Source organism: Sander lucioperca, chromosome 6 (assembly GCF_008315115.2).
Source record: "Sander lucioperca isolate FBNREF2018 chromosome 6, SLUC_FBN_1.2, whole genome shotgun sequence".
In the NCBI taxonomy this organism is placed as follows: domain Eukaryota; kingdom Metazoa; phylum Chordata; class Actinopteri; order Perciformes; family Percidae; genus Sander; species Sander lucioperca.
The window spans coordinates 14,252,533-14,268,395 of record NC_050178.1 but is presented as its reverse complement, the minus strand read 5'-3'; the positions used below and the strand labels follow the sequence as shown (position 1 = coordinate 14,268,395).

Sequence of the window (15,863 nt, the reverse complement as noted above, 5' to 3'; positions counted from 1 at the left end):
CACACTTCTATTATTCCTCCTTGAAAGCAGTGAAAGGACAGAGTGTGGGAAACCAGAGGAGACTCACTCACAGAGCCCTGTGGGACAATAGATCCAGACCTTTGCCCTGAAGGGACAGAGATTAAAAGAGACTCTGGCTCCTCAAATTAGAACTTGTTTTATATTATGCCTCTGATTGTAAATGTTCCTCAGATATTAAATCAGCATCAACACATTTTATAAAGTTGTTATTTCATCTACTGAGAACACATATTTGTATCATCCTGTTTGAAATTGTTTCTGTCAGTTAAACTATGTAAGTATCGAAGAATGTGGTTAATTGGTGAGAATGCTGGAAGCATTCAAAACCTGTTCTTACCGCTCTTTATTATTATTCCCTTTTTTTGACTAGTTCCACATTTTTGAACTTATAATCTTCATGCCTGCTGTTACTTTTAGCGTTTGTATCTTAAATACTTTCTGAAATATTCATGTTTTCCAAGAAATGTTCTCTGTTCAAATAAATAGATGAAATGTTCACAATTGACCAATTTTACAACTGTGCAGCATTTTACACTCTGTCCACTCATTCAAACTTTCAGCTCAAAATCCCATTCAAACTTTAAAATGTTCCAAATATTTCATATATTCTGTATTATTCAACTTTTAAATCCCATTAATACTTCAGTAAAATATTTAACTTAATTTGAAGGGTTAGTAATAATGGAAACAATAGTGGGGGGATAACTAAGTAATCCACAACCTTTTCCAACTCAGGAACTGTATTCAAACTGTAAACCAGTCTGGACACTTGGGACTTTCTACCATTAATTCAACTTTCTCATATCTTTCATATGTTTCAGGCAAATCTCTGTTTAGTTTTTAAACATCCAGCATTCACACCGCAATTTCTTCATAAAATGCCTTCTCTCTCTAGTTTTATTTATTGTTATGTACCAACTATTGACTTTAATAGGTCTATTTTTTTTTGTTTTTTTAAAGGGGCCTCATCCTCTTCCCTTGGTGCCACATGCTGCTTGTGCACAGGATCCTCAAAGATCCATTTGTAGAGGGGCACATGCCTCTTTACTGCTAACAGACAGAGTGTGGGAAAGCGCTGGAGGAAAGAGTTAAGTGTGAATGACATCCAACCCACCATCAGCAGAGTAATTCTCCAAAGGGATTTGGCACACTTCAGGAAACAGCTGCCCCCCCAGAAAACCTCCCACCCTCATGAGAGCTGGAATTTTGATCCAGTTAATGGTCAGTAATTATTACTGGAGGTTCACAATGTACGACAATGATTGGAAACTGAAAATATGAGAGAATAAATCATGTTGGTGATACTTTATGATATATTGTTCACCAACATTTCAACTTTTACAGACAGTCAGAGCCAGCCAGTGGTGTTCTTTCCCTCCAGAAGGCTGATGATGTCAGGCTCTGTTTCTATAACAACACACAGCCAGCATCTGTCACAGAAGCTCCATTCAAAGTCCTTTTGTTGTTCATTGACCACAGCATTCAAGGAGTCAGTGTGGGAAACTGAGACCAACTTTCTACCCACACTGACTAAAAGACACAAGTCAGAAGAATGTGAAACATCTGGACAGCAAACTGATCGTTGTTCTCAAGTTTTTAAAAACATTATAGGCATCCCACTATTTTTAATACCTGAAAGAAAATTGAATTATAGAAATATTATTTTCATTTTTTTAATTCATGAAAAAGCCAAATTTAATGAATTGAAAAATGGAAAAGTATTAATAAAATACTAAAGACAAAATTGAGAATAAATTACATCAATGGCACTTGCTACATTTTCATTTAGCAACATGTAAGATATACTGTACTTTTAACTCTAGATGCAACTCCTAGTCAGTGTCTCACGTGTGTGATGAGATGATGAGCGTGTGCTCAGTCAAAGTCATTGATCCCAGCATCAGGCAGCACATCTGCTCTCTCTACAGGGTCACCACTTTCCCAGATTCACACAGAGCTCTGTGAGTCTCTCTCCATCACCCTCCCCCCCCAGTCCTCCACCTGTTCCCCTGAGAGCTAACCATTGTCCTCACATCAATAAAACCATTCGGAGTGTGGCATCATAATTGTGTCACCAAGCTCCCTGATTGGTTGAGACTGTGAGAAACTCCAGTCAGACCAAGACCCACACATTCATATGGAGATGTTGGACTATAAATAGGAGGGATGAAGCCAGCAGAGATCAGATTCTCTCTACAGAGACCTCTACAGCACAGAGATCCAGACATGGCACCTACAATAACTCCAGCAATGATCAATTCTCAGGAGCATCTGACGCTGACCCACAAGGTAAATTAAAGCTTCAACAAGACTTAAATATTGTCAATGAGACACTGCCTTTGTTCATTATAACACTTCACTCCAGAATAAGTTTATTAATGACTTTGTTCTTCTTCTTCCTGCAGCTCAGAAAGCCTCTGGTGGAGAAGTTACGCAGAGAGCGAATCAACAGCAGCATTGAGCAGCTCAAGTCTCTCCTGAGTCCAGAGTTCCTCAAACAGCAGCCAGACTCCAAGCTGGAGAAAGCAGACATCCTGGAGATGACAGTTTGTGTCCTGAGACGGCTGCAGCAGCAGAATCAACAGCAGAGAAGACTGCTGAACCACATCAACAAGCTGCAGTCTTCCTCTGATAACAACCTGAGAGAGGCTGACTTCTCTCTTCTGAGCTCCACAGTCCAGACCAGCATCACCAAAGAGAAGAGTCCAGTCAACAGCGCCGTCTGGAGGCCGTGGTAGACACCTACAGACTGGAGTTACTACCAGACAAACTGAGATGACCATATTGGTCAAAGATTACTGGACTGAAGTCTTTGAAATGTTATGGACTTGTTCTTCTGTTTGTACAGAAGGTTGTAGTTTGTGTTTGTTTTCTTTCTGCAAGATGACATTTCCTGAGGAAATGACAGCACCAATATCTTTCAAGTTAAGAAAGAGAACATCTGGTCATGCATGTTGCATGAAGTAAATATGATTGCATCAGCAATTGTCATAATACCTCACTGTACTTCATGTATTGTTGGTATAAGCTATGGTAACATTTGTTGTTTGATTATTATTGATCATTTTGATCAGATACTTAACTGTCCTTTTTATGGACATATTGTCACCATAGACTTACCTCACTTTAATCTCTCCGATTACTCAAAACTGATCTGTTGTTAGATCCAAATCTTTCTCTTTTTTTCTAAAAGGATTGCTTAATGTCACAATTTTCCTGTGATACTTTTATGACTCACTCCATGTCATGTGTTGACAGATGGAGATGTTTATTACCTCTTGATAGGTATTGATGATTTTGAATTGATCAAAATATTATTTGTCCTTTTTATGGACATTTAATCATAATGGGCTTTCCCTGACTTTGTGATTATTGAAAAATGATCTGTTTTAAGATCACAATGTTTATCCTTTTACTGTAAAAGGTTTCTTTAATGTTAATGTTAACTAAGAACAATGTGACCTGTTGTAAGGTCAGTTTTTACTAATGTTGTCTTTTGTTCACTAAGTGAAAATGTGTTGAACTACATGGGGAAAAAAAGAAAAAACTGAGAACTGTGTCCTCAAATCGTTGTCTTTTATGAAGACAGATGTTCCTTTACTCTCTCGGAGTACAGTGTGTCTTGTAGAAATCTACAAGTTGTTGTTGTGATGTATCATCACCTCTAGTTGGAGCTTTCATACTTTGTGGCTCATTGTTCCTTGTTGAATAAACAAATACTGCCAGCTGAAAATGTTGTGTTCTCAAAGTCTTTGATTTTTATCGTCACTACATTGATAGAGGTCTCCATCATCGTTCCTATTTGACGGACAAATCAAGATACAATTCAGCACACACAGTAATTGTTTATCCATAACATATCCGTAGCGTAAAACTAAGCATGGGAATGTGCATTAATTTAGATTTCCGATTAGGAGAGATTATCAATGTTATGTCCCTCTATTTATATGAAGTAAGTCAAGTCAAACCAAATGATAAAATGTACGTTTCAAAGACATTTTGCTGGACCATTATTTCTGTATAACTAAGTTTCAGATGTTTTAAGGTAAAAAGTTTGAAGTTAACCATTTTCCTCTTTAAAGAGGTCAGACATTGTAAAGTGATGCATAATAAGACACACTTCTATTATCCCTCCTTGAAAGCAGTGAAAGGACAGAGTGTGGGAAACCAGAGGAGACTCACTCACAGAGCCCTGTGGGACAATAGATCCAGACCTTTGCCCTGAAGGGACAGAGATTAAAAGAGACTCTGGCTCCTCAAATTAGAACTTGTTTGAAATAATGCCTCTGATTGTAAATGTTCCTTTGATACATAATCAACATCAATACCTTCTTATAATATTCTCATTTCATCTACTGAGAACCAAAAAGTTCAATATGGTTATTACGATGGTTCCTGTCTGGGCGCCCAGGCGCCCATATATAGAGGTTTACTCCTCAACGCAGCGGGCCCGGGTTTACCAACCTGAGGCCCTCAGCTGCATGTCATTCCCCCTCGCTCCCCTTTCATGTCTTCAGCTATCCTGTCAAAAAGAAAGGCTGAAAATGACCCAAAAAAATGGTGTCTGTCAGTTGCTCTAAAATGATTTTGTTAATTGTTGTGAAGACTGTAAGCATTTTATACATGTTATTCTTGCTATTTATTATTAATATTATTCTTCCGCCATTTTGTTTACAACTTGACTAGTTCCACATTTTCTAACAAATAATCTCCATGTCTTCTGTTACTTTTAGTGTTTGTATGTTTAATACTTTATGAAATATTCATGTTATCCAAGACATTTTCCCTATTGAAATGAATGGATTTAATGTTTAGAATTGATAGGGTTGCAGGCATTTTGTAACTCTGTCCACTGAATCATACTTTCAGATCAAAACCCCATTCAAACTTTAAAATGTTCCAAATCTTTCATATATTCTTGCTATTAATCAACTATTAAGTCCATTAATACTTTCGGAAAATATTGACCTTTGTTTGAAGGGTTAGTAATAATGGAAACAATGGGGGGGGTGGGGGTGGGATGGGACTGAGTAATGTTCAACCTCTTCCAATTCAGAAACATTATTTAAACTGTAAACCTGTCAGGACACTTGAGACTTTCCACCATTACTTTCTTATATCTTTCATATGTTTTAGGAAAATCACTGTTTAGTTTTTTAACATCCAACATTCACACAGCAATTTCTTCAAAAATTGCCTCTTTCATTGCTTGTTATGGAGCAAATATTCACTTTAATTGATAATTACTTTTTTAGGTGGGCCTCACCCTCTTCCCTTGGTGGCACACACTGCTTGTGCACAGGATCCTCAAAGATCAATTTGTAGAGGGGCACATGCCTCTTTACTGCTAATTGACGGAGTGTGGGAAAGCGCTGGGGGAAACAGTTGAATGAATGACATCCATCCAACCAGCAGCAGAGTAATTCTCCAAAGGGATTTGGCACACTTCAGGAAACAGCTGCCCCCCCAGAAAACCTCCCACCCTCATGAGGGCTGAAATCTTGATCCAGTTAATGGTCAGTAATTACTACTGGAGGTTCACAATGTACGACAATGATTGGAAACTGTAAATATGAGAGGATAAATCATGTTGGTGATACTTTATGATAGATTATTCACTATCAAAATTTCAAATTGCACAGACTGTCAGAAACAGCCAATGGTGTCCTTTCCCTCCATATGGCTGATGATGTCAGGCTCTGTTTCTATAACAACACACAGCCAGCATCTGTCACAGAAGTCCCTTTGTGGTTCATTGACCACACCATACAGGGAGTCAGTGTGGGGAACGGAGCTCAACTTGTTACTCACACTGACTACAAGACACAAGTCATAAGACTCTGCAACATCTGGACAGCAGCATGATTATTGTGTTGAGTTTATTTCAAGTGTCATGAAAGGAAATCACACTTATATCTAAAATCTTATGATAATGTTTTACAAAATGGTGCGTTTAAAAAAAATCTAATTACATATCTATCTAAATTATTAATTCTAAACAGAATGATTTTACCTGCTATATGTTAGGGGTTGGCTCAAGAAAAGCATTATAAAATGAACAGAACCAACTTAGTTTTTATATGTCTTTCTTATTATCATGAAAGTAATTCACCATAACTGTTATTCCCTTACCAGTGTGATGGAATGATGAGCGTGTGCTCAGTCAAAGTCATTGATCCCAGCATCAGGCAGCAGATCTGCCCTCTCTACAGGGTCACCACTTTCCCAGATTCACACAGAGCTCTGTGAGTCTCTCTCCATCACCCCACACACACACACACACACACACACACACACACACACACCCAACAGTCCTCCACCTGTTCCCCTGAGATCTAACCATTGTCCTCACATCAATAAAACCATTCGCAGTGTGGCATCATAATTGTGTCACGAAGATCTCTGATTGGCTGAGACTGTGAGAAACTCCAGCCAGACCAAGACCCACACATTCATATGGAGATGTGGGACTATAAATAGGAGGGATGAAGCCAGCAGAGATCAGATTCTCTCTACAGAGACCTCTACAGCACAGAGATCCAGACATGGCACCTACAATCACTGCAGCAATGACCAATTCTCAGGAGCATCTGACTCTGACCCACAAGGTAAATTAAAGATTCAACAAGACTTAAATATTGTCAATGAGACGTTGTCTTTGTTCATGCTAACACGTCACTCCAGAATAAGTTTATTAATGACTTTATTCTTCTTCCTGCAGCTCAGAAAGCCTCTGGTGGAGAAGTTACGCAGAGAGCGAATCAACAGCAGCATTGAGCAGCTCAAGTCTCTCCTGAGTCCAGAGTTCCTCAAACAGCAGCCAGACTCCAAGCTGGAGAAAGCAGACATCCTGGAGATGACAGTTTGTGTCCTGAGACGGCTGCAGCAGCAGAATCAACAGCAGAAAAGACTGCTGAACAATATCAACAAGCTGCAGTCTTCCTCTGATAACAACCTGAGAGAGGCTGACTTCTCTCTTCTGAGCTCCACAGTCCAGACCAGCATCACCAAAGAGAAGAGTCCAGTCAACAGCGCCGTATGGAGGCCGTGGTAGACACCTACAGACTGGAGTTACTACAAGACAAACTGAGATGACCATGTTGGTCAAAGATTACTGGACTGAAGTCTTTGAAATGTTATGGACTTGTTCTTCTGTTTGTACAGAAGATTGTAGTTTGTGTTTGTTTTCTTTCTGCAAGATGACATTTCCTGAGGAAATGACAGCACCAATATCTTTCAAGTTAAGAAAGAGAACATCTGGTCATGCATGTTGCATGAAGTAAATATGATTGGATCAGCAATTATTATTATTATTATTATTATTATTATTGTTATTATACCTCACTGAACTTCATGTATTGTTGGTATATGCTATGGTAACATTTGTTGTCTTTTGATTGTTATTGATCATTTTGATCAGAAACTTAACTGTCCTTTTTATGGACATATTGTCACCATGGACTTACCTCACTTTAATCTCTCCGATTACTCAAAACTGATCTGTTGTTAGATCCAAATGTTTCTCTTTTTTTCTAAAAGGATTGCTTAATGTCACAATTTTCCTGTGATACTTTTATGACTCACTCCATGTCATGTATTGACAGGTGGAGATGTTTATTACCTCATGATAGGTATTGATGATTTTGAATTGATCAAAAATATTATTTGTCCTTTTTATGGACATTTAATCACAATGGGCCTTCTTTGTGATTATTGAAAAATGATCTGTTTTAAGATCACAATGTTTATCCTTTTTCTGTAAAAGGTTTCTTTAATGTCACACTGTTACCGTTTTCCAGTGACAATGTTATTGTTTAAGATGTAATTGAATTCAGAGGTTACTAAGAACAATGTGACCTGTTGTAAGGTCAGTTTTTACTAATTTTGTCTTTTGTTCACTAAGTGAAAATGTGTTGAACAATTTGGGGAAAAAAAGAAAAAACTGAGAACTGTGTCCTCAAATATTGTAAATGGTTTGTCTTTTATAAAGACAGTTGTTCCTTTACTCTCTCGGAGTACAGTGTGTCTTGTAGAAATCTACAAGTTGTTGTTGTGATGTATCATCACCTCTAGTTGGAGCTTTCATACTTTGTGGCTCATTGTTCCTTGTTGAATAAACAAATACTGCCAGCTGAAAATGTTGTGTTCTCAAAGTCTTTGTTTTTTTATTTTTACTACATTGATAGAGGTCTCCATCATCGTTCCTATTTGATTGACAAATCAAGATACAATTCAGCACACACAGTAATTGTTTATCCATAACATATCTGTTGCGTAAAACTAAGCATGGGAATGTGCATTAATTAAGATTTCCGATTAGGAGAGTTTATCAATGTTATGTCACTCTATTTATATGAAGTAAGTCAAGTCAAACCAAATGATAAAATGTACACTACAAAGACATTTTGCTGGACCATTATGTCTGTATAACTAAGTTTCACATGTTTTAAAATATAGCTGTAATTGGACATTTAAGCCTTTAATTTCAAAATTCCATATCAGAATGGTCCGATATTATGCTAGTGACAGTCTGGGATGTGTATATTATCAACCTGAGGTGAAATTAGTCTAGCTAAACAGGAGGTTTCGTTTTTAGAGCAGGTTGAAAAAGAGTTACAATATGGCTTTAATTAGCAGCCCAAAAAAAGAGTTAAAATATAGCTTTTATTGGACATTTAAGCCTTTAATTTTAAAATCCTATATCAGAATGGTCCGATATTACCCTAGTAATAGGTAAATGTAAATAGGTAAAAAGTTTGAAGTTAACCATTTTCCTCTTTAAAGAGGTCAGACATTGTAAAGTGATGCATAATAAGACACACTTCTATTATTCCTCAAGTGAAAGCAGTGAAAGGACAGAGTGTGGGAAACCAGAGGAGACTCACTCACAGAGCCCTGTGGGACAATAGATCCAGACCTTTGCCCTGAAGGGACAGAGATTAAAAGAGACTCTGGCTCCTCAAATTAGAACTTGTTTTATATTATGCCTCTGATTGTAAATGTTCCTCAGATATTAAATCAGCATCAACACATTTTATAAAGTTGTTATTTCATCTACTGAGAACACATATTTGTATCATCCTGTTTGAAATAGTTTCTGTCAGTTACTCTATGTGGTTAATTGGTGAGAATGCTGGAAGCATTCAAAACCTATGTTCTTACCGCTCTTTATTATTATTCCCTTGTTTTGCAACTTGACTAGTTCCACATTTTTGAACTTATAATCTTCATGCCTGCTGTTACTTTTAGCGTTTGTATCTTAAATACTTTCTGAAATATTCACGTTTTCCAAGAAATGTTCTCTGTTCAAATAAATAGATGAAATGTTCACAATTGACCAATTTTACAACCGTGCAGCATTTTACACTCTGTCCACTCATTCAAACTTTCAGCTCAAAATCCCATTCAAACTTTAAAATTTTCCAAATATTTCATATATATATATATATATATATATATATATATATATATATATATATATATATATTATTCAACTTTTAAATCCCATTAATACTTCAGTAAAATACTTAACTTAGTTTGAAGGGTTAGTAATAATGGAAACAATAGTGGGGGCATAACTAAGTAATCCACAACCTTTTCCAACTCAGGAACTGTATTCAAACTGTAAACCAGTCTGGACACTTGGGACTTTCTACCATTAATTCAACTTTCTCATATCTTTCATATGTTTCAGGCAAATCTCTGTTTAGTTTTTCCACATCCAGCATTCACACCGCAATTTCTTCATAAAATGCCTTCTCTCTCTAGTTTTATTTATTGTTATGTACCAACTATTGACTTTAATAGGTCTATTTTTTTTTGTTTTTTTAAAGGGGCCTCATCCTCTTCCCTTGGTGCCACATGCTGCTTGTGCACAGGATCCTCAAAGATCCATTTGTAGAGGGGCACATGCCTCTTTACTGCTAATAGACAGAGTGTGGGAAAGCGCTGGAGGAAAGAGTTAAGTGTGAATGACATCCAACCCACCATCAGCAGAGTAATTCTCCAAAGGGATTTGGCACACTTCAGGAAACAGCTGCCCCCCAGAAAACCTCCCACCCACATGAGAGCTGGAATTTTGATCCAGTTAATGGTCAGTAATTATTACTGGAGGTTCACAATGTACGACAGTGATTGGAAACTGAAAATATGAGAGAATAAATCATGTTGGTGATACTTTATGATATATTGTTCACCAACATTTCAACTTTTACAGACAGTCAGAGCCAGCCAATGGTGTTCTTTCCCTCCAGAAGGCTGATGATGTCAGGCTCTGTTTCTATAACAACACACAGCCAGCATCTGTCACAGAAGCTCCATTCAAAGTCCTTTTGTTGTTCATTGACCACAGCATTCAAGGAGTCAGTGTGGGAAACTGAGACCAACTTTCTACCCACACTGACTACAAGACACAAGTCAGAAGAATGTGAAACATCTGGACAGCAAACTGATTGAAAAAAAAAGTCTCAAAGTACACTGAGAACTGTGTCCTCAAATCGTTGTCTTTTATGAAGACAGATGTTCCTTTACTCTCTCGGAGTACAGTGTGTCTTGTAGAAATCTACAAGTTGTTGTTGTGATGTATCATCACCTCTAGTTGGAGCTTTCATACTTTGTGGCTCATTTTTTGTTGTTGAATAAACAAATACTGCCACCTGAAAATGTTGTTGTCTTGGGTTATTTTCCCTTATACGTGCCCTTTTTATGATGTTAAAAATGTGATTCTTTGTGATTCAGCTAACATTGCGAGAGGCAGGTACTGCCTGGAAAGGTCCCCAGTTAATCACAGGGCTGACAGAAGCAGATCTGTCCTATCTATGGGTAATTTAGAGTCACCAGTAAACTATAATACTCATTTTAAAAGCTGGACTGAGGGAATTAAAAAAAATGGACTCAAAGTGATTATTAAAATAGTTGGCAAATAATGTAATAATTGACAACTAATTTATTTATGGATTAATCTTTGCAGCTGTAGTAAACTCTACACAGAGAGCCCCAGTCAGTTTGAAGCCCAGAGCCTTCTGGCTGTGAGGCCACACAGCTAACCATTGCAGCACCGTGCCACCCCTTAACATACCAGTTGATCTAAATGTAGTTCATTCTTTTATATGGTTTCCTATACATTTATCATGAAATTAGGTCACTTATTTTCTGGGAGTCAAGTCATCCAACCAAATTAGAAAATGTAAATTTCATAATGTTTTTTAAGACAACATGATTTTGGTATAACTGTCAGGTGTGGGTGCTTTAATGTAAAACGTTTAAAGTAAATCATTTCTCTCTTTAAAGAGGTCAGCCATTGTATCTAATGAGATGCATAATAAGACACACTTCTATTGTTCCTCCAGTGAAAGCAGTGAAAGGACAGTGTGGGAAACCAGAGGAGACTCACTCACAGAGCCCTGTGGGACAATAGATCCAGACCTTTGCCCTGAAGGGACAGAGATTAAAAGATACTCTGGCTCCTAAAAACTGTTACATTCCTAATCTGTTTCAAATCATAGATTAGACCTAATGTTTTCAACATTTTCTTACTATTATAAAAAATGACCTGGCAAAGTCCTTCAACACGTTTCTTTTAGGTAAATTGTAAAACCAATTTTGTATTGGTAACTTAAAATATAAAACATTTGGTTTGTTTCAGGATTCCAGCCTTATGATATGCCATCAAAAACAAGACGCTAGAAAAAAGAAAATGGTTCAGTATTTATACCACACAGGATTTGCTGACAGAATATGACCACAGCCGTGGCCAGGTTGGTTCAGTGATAGAACAGGCGCACATATACAGAGAAGTTTATGCCTTGACGCGAAGGTCAAGGGTTTGAATCCGACCTGTGACAATTTCCTGCATGTCTTCCCTCTCTCTCTCTCTCTCTCTCTCCCCTAGCTGTCCTGTCAAACATTAAAGGCAGAAAAGCCCAAAAAAATAATCTTAAAAAGAATATGGCAAAAAGTAATAAGTAAAAAAATGTTGACCTCAGTGTACAGTATATTGTTTTATTAACAATACAGGAATTTCCAATATTTAAATAAAGTACGTGATTTTTGCTCTAGTTTCCAACCAAAGAGATTTTTCTTCATATATATAGTTTTAAATTAAATGTTTTGAGCTGTACAATGTAAAGATAAGAAAGAAAAATGAAAGAAAAACATGTCATTGCAAACACATTTTAACAACGGATAATCCAAAGGTCTATTTAGATTTAGGCACACGGCTTAATATCTTTCAATGGATAGAGTGTGGGAAACTCTGGAGATCAGAGTTTACCATGATTATCAATGTCAACCCCACCAGCAGCAGATTATTCTCCAAAGGGATTTGGCACACTTTAGGAAAGAGCTGCCTCAACCTCCCACCCTCATCTATAGAGCTGAAGTCTCGATTCAGTTGCTGATACGACGGCACAATAATGACTAGATGGTCAAAATGTATATAATCGATTGGAAGATGGCAAAAATAATTTGCTACATTTTTTGAGCCGGCCCTTCATTGTAACATTTTAATGACAATTTCAAATTTTACAGACTGTCAGAAACAGCCAATGGTGTTCTTTCCCTCCAGATGGTTGGTGATGTCAGACCCTGTTTCTATAACAACACACGTCCAGTATCAGTCACAGAAGCTCCATTCAAAGTCCTTCTTTTGTTCATTGACCACAGCATTCAAGGAGTCAGTGTGGGAAACTGAGACCAACTTTCTACCCACACTGACTACAAGACACAAGTCAGAAGCATGTGAAACATCTGGACAGCAAACTGATCGTTGTTCTGATGTTTTTATGAATACGTTTTGAATTTATCATGGGCATTGCAGTCTTTTAAACACCTTAAAGGAATAACTCCCTAAAATATAGTATATTGATTCTATTAAAACTTTTAGAAAAACATTACATCATAATAAATTAAAAATGTAACTGAATTATGAAGAAAACATGAAGGATAAATTACAGGAATGGCAATTCTGAGATATGTCGTATATGGCACAATCAAAGCATTAAGACACAAACATATATATGCAGTGCTTATATATTTTAGTCAAAAGTAGTCTACTGTACTTTTAACTATAGATGCAACTCCTAGTCAGTGTCTCACGTGTGTGATGAGATGATGAGCGTGTGCTCAGTCACAGTCATTGATCCCAGCATCAGGCAACAGATCTGCTCTCTCTACAGGGTCACCACTTTCCCAGATTCACACAGAGCTCTGTGAGTCTCTCTCCATCACCCCACCTGTTCCCCTGAGATGTAACCATTGTCCCCCCGGCAAAAACAGCATTAAGTGTGCTGCATCCCTTATTGTCTCACCAAGCTCTCTGATTGGCTGAGACTGTGAGAAACTCCAGTCTGACCAAGACCCACACATTCATATGGAGATGTTGGACTATAAATAGGAGGGATGAAGCCAGCAGAGATCAGATTCTCTCTACAGAGACCTCTACAGCACAGAGATCCAGACATGGCACCTACAATCACTGCAGCAATGACCAATTCTCAGGAGCATCTGACTCTGACCCACAAGGTAAATTAAAGATTCAACAATATTTAAATATTGTCAATGAGACATTGTCTTTGTTCATGCTAACACTTCACTCCAGAATAAGTTTATTAATGACTTTGTTCTTCTTCCTGCAGCTCAGAAAGCCTCTGGTGGAGAAGTTACGCAGAGAGCGAATCAACAGCAGCATTGAGCAGCTCAAGTCTCTCCTGAGTCCAGAGTTCCTCAAACAGCAGCCAGACTCCAAGCTGGAGAAAGCAGACATCCTGGAGATGACAGTTTGTGTCCTGAGACGGCTGCAGCAGCAGAATCAACAGCAGAGAAGACTGCTGAACCACATCAACAAGCTGCAGTCTTCCTCTGATAACAACCTGAGAGAGGCTGACTTCTCTTTTCTGAGCTCCACAGTCCAGACCAGCATCACCAAAGAGAAGAGTCCAGTCAACAGCGCCGTCTGGAGGCCGTGGTAGACACCTACAGACTGGAGTTACTACCAGACAAACTGAGATGACCATATTGGTCAAAGATTACTGGACTGAAGTCTTTGAAATGTTATGGACTTGTTCTTCTGTTTTACAGAAGATTGTAGTTTGTGTTTGTTTTCTTTCTGCAAGATGACATTTCCTGAGGAAATGACAGCACCAATATCTTTCAAGTTAAGAAAGAGAACATCTGGTCATGCATGTTGCATGAACCAAATCTGATTAAATCAGCAATTATTATTATTATTATAATACCTCACTGTACTTCATGTATTGTTGGTATAAGCAATGGTAACATTTGTTATCTTTTGATTGTTATTGATCATTTTGATCAGATACTTTAACTGTCCTTTTTATGGACATATTGTCACCATGGACTTACCTCACTTTAATCTCTCCGATTACTCAAAACTGATCTGTTGTTAGATCCAAATCTTTCTCTTTTTTTCTAAAAGGTTTGCTTAATGTCACAATTTTCCTGTGATACTTTTATGACTCACTCCATGTCATGTGTTGACATATGGAGATGTTTATTACCTCTTGATAGGTATTGATGATTTTGAATTGATCAAAAATATTATTTGTCCTTTTTATGGACATTTAATCATAATGGGCTTTCCCTCACTTTGTGATTATTGAAAAAATATCTGTTTTAAGATCACAATGTTTATGCTTTTACTGTAAAAGGTTTCTTTAATGTCACACTGTCACAGTTTTCCAGTGACAATGTTATTGTTTAAGATGTAATTTAATTCTCAGAGGTTTCTAAGAACAATGTGACCTGTTGTAAGGTCAGTTTTTACTAATTTTTGTCTTTTGTTGACTAAGTAAAAATGTGTTGAACAATTTCGGGGATAAAAGAAAAAAACTGAGAACTGTGTCCTCAAATATTGTAAATGGTTTGTCTTTTATGAAGTCAGTTGTTCCTTTACTCTCTCGGAGTACAGTGTGTCTTGTAGAAATCTACAAGTTGTTGTTGTGATGTATCATCACCTCTAGTTGGAGCTTTCATACTTTGTGGCTCATTGTTCCTTGTTGAATAAACAAATACTGACACCTGAAAATGTTGTGTTCTCAAAGTCTTTGTTTTTTATTTTTACTACATTGATAGAGGTCTCCATCATCGTTCGTATTTGACTGACAAATCAAGATACAATTCAGCACACACAGTAATTGTTTATCCATAACATATCCGTTGCGTAAAACTAAGCATGGGAATGTGCATTAATTGAGATTTCTGATTAGGAAAGATTATCAATGTTATGTCACTCTATTTATATGAAGTAAGTCAAGTCAAACCAAATGATAAAATGAACGTTTCAAAGACATTTTGCTGGACCATTATTTCCGTATAACTAAGTTTCAGATGTATTGAGTTAAAAAGCGTAGAGTTAGCCATTTCCATCTTTAAAGAGGTCAGACATTGTATCTAATGAGATGCATAAGACACACTTATGTTATTCCTCCAGTGAAAGCAGTGAAAGAACAGATTGTAGGAAACCAGAGAATTAAAAGAGACTCTGGCTCCTCAAATTTAGACTTATTTGAAATAATGCCATTGATTGTAAAAGTTCCGTTGATATATAAAATCAGCATCAATACCTTCTTATAATATTGTCATTTCATCTACTGAGAACCAAAAAGTTTAGCATGGTTATTAAAATGGTTTCTGTCAGTTACTCAATGTAAAATAATTTTGGTGTGGACACTGTAAGCATTTTATACATGTTAGTCTTGATATTTATTATTACTATTATTCTTCCGCCATTTTGTTTACAACTTGACTAGTTCCACATTTTTTTAACAAAGAATCTCCATGTCTGCTGTTACTTTTAGTGTTTGTATGTTTAATACTTTCTGAAA

General features: G+C 37.1%; 3 protein-coding genes and 1 long non-coding RNA gene across 4 annotated transcripts; all 4 read left to right on the top strand.

Moving 5' to 3' along the window:
* The first annotated feature begins 2,232 nt into the window (after positions 1-2,232).
* LOC116051311 (transcription factor HES-5-like) lies at positions 2,233-2,764 on the top strand. The gene is made up of 2 exons (XM_031301626.1): positions 2,233-2,310; positions 2,427-2,764. Exons 1-2 carry the CDS (start codon positions 2,248-2,250, stop codon positions 2,757-2,759), a joined length of 396 nt encoding a protein of 131 aa, XP_031157486.1. The 5' UTR covers positions 2,233-2,247; the 3' UTR covers positions 2,760-2,764.
* Positions 2,765-3,105: 341 nt separating this feature from the next.
* LOC116051587 lies at positions 3,106-15,064 on the top strand. The gene is made up of 2 exons (XR_004105378.2): positions 3,106-3,445; positions 14,688-15,064. It is a non-coding gene; the product is annotated as an uncharacterized LOC116051587 (long non-coding RNA).
* Positions 6,467-7,090, top strand: LOC116051582 (transcription factor HES-2-like). Its single transcript, XM_031302100.2, has 2 exons — positions 6,467-6,629; positions 6,743-7,090. The coding sequence occupies exons 1-2, from the start codon at positions 6,507-6,509 to the stop codon at positions 7,073-7,075; spliced, it is 456 nt and encodes a 151-aa protein (XP_031157960.1). The 5' UTR covers positions 6,467-6,506; the 3' UTR covers positions 7,076-7,090.
* On the top strand, positions 13,413-15,064 carry LOC116051583 (transcription factor HES-2-like). The gene is made up of 3 exons (XM_036002378.1): positions 13,413-13,542; positions 13,656-14,089; positions 14,139-15,064. Exons 1-2 carry the CDS (start codon positions 13,420-13,422, stop codon positions 13,986-13,988), a joined length of 456 nt encoding a protein of 151 aa, XP_035858271.1. The 5' UTR covers positions 13,413-13,419; the 3' UTR covers positions 13,989-14,089; positions 14,139-15,064.
* Positions 15,065-15,863: the final 799 nt, after the last annotated feature.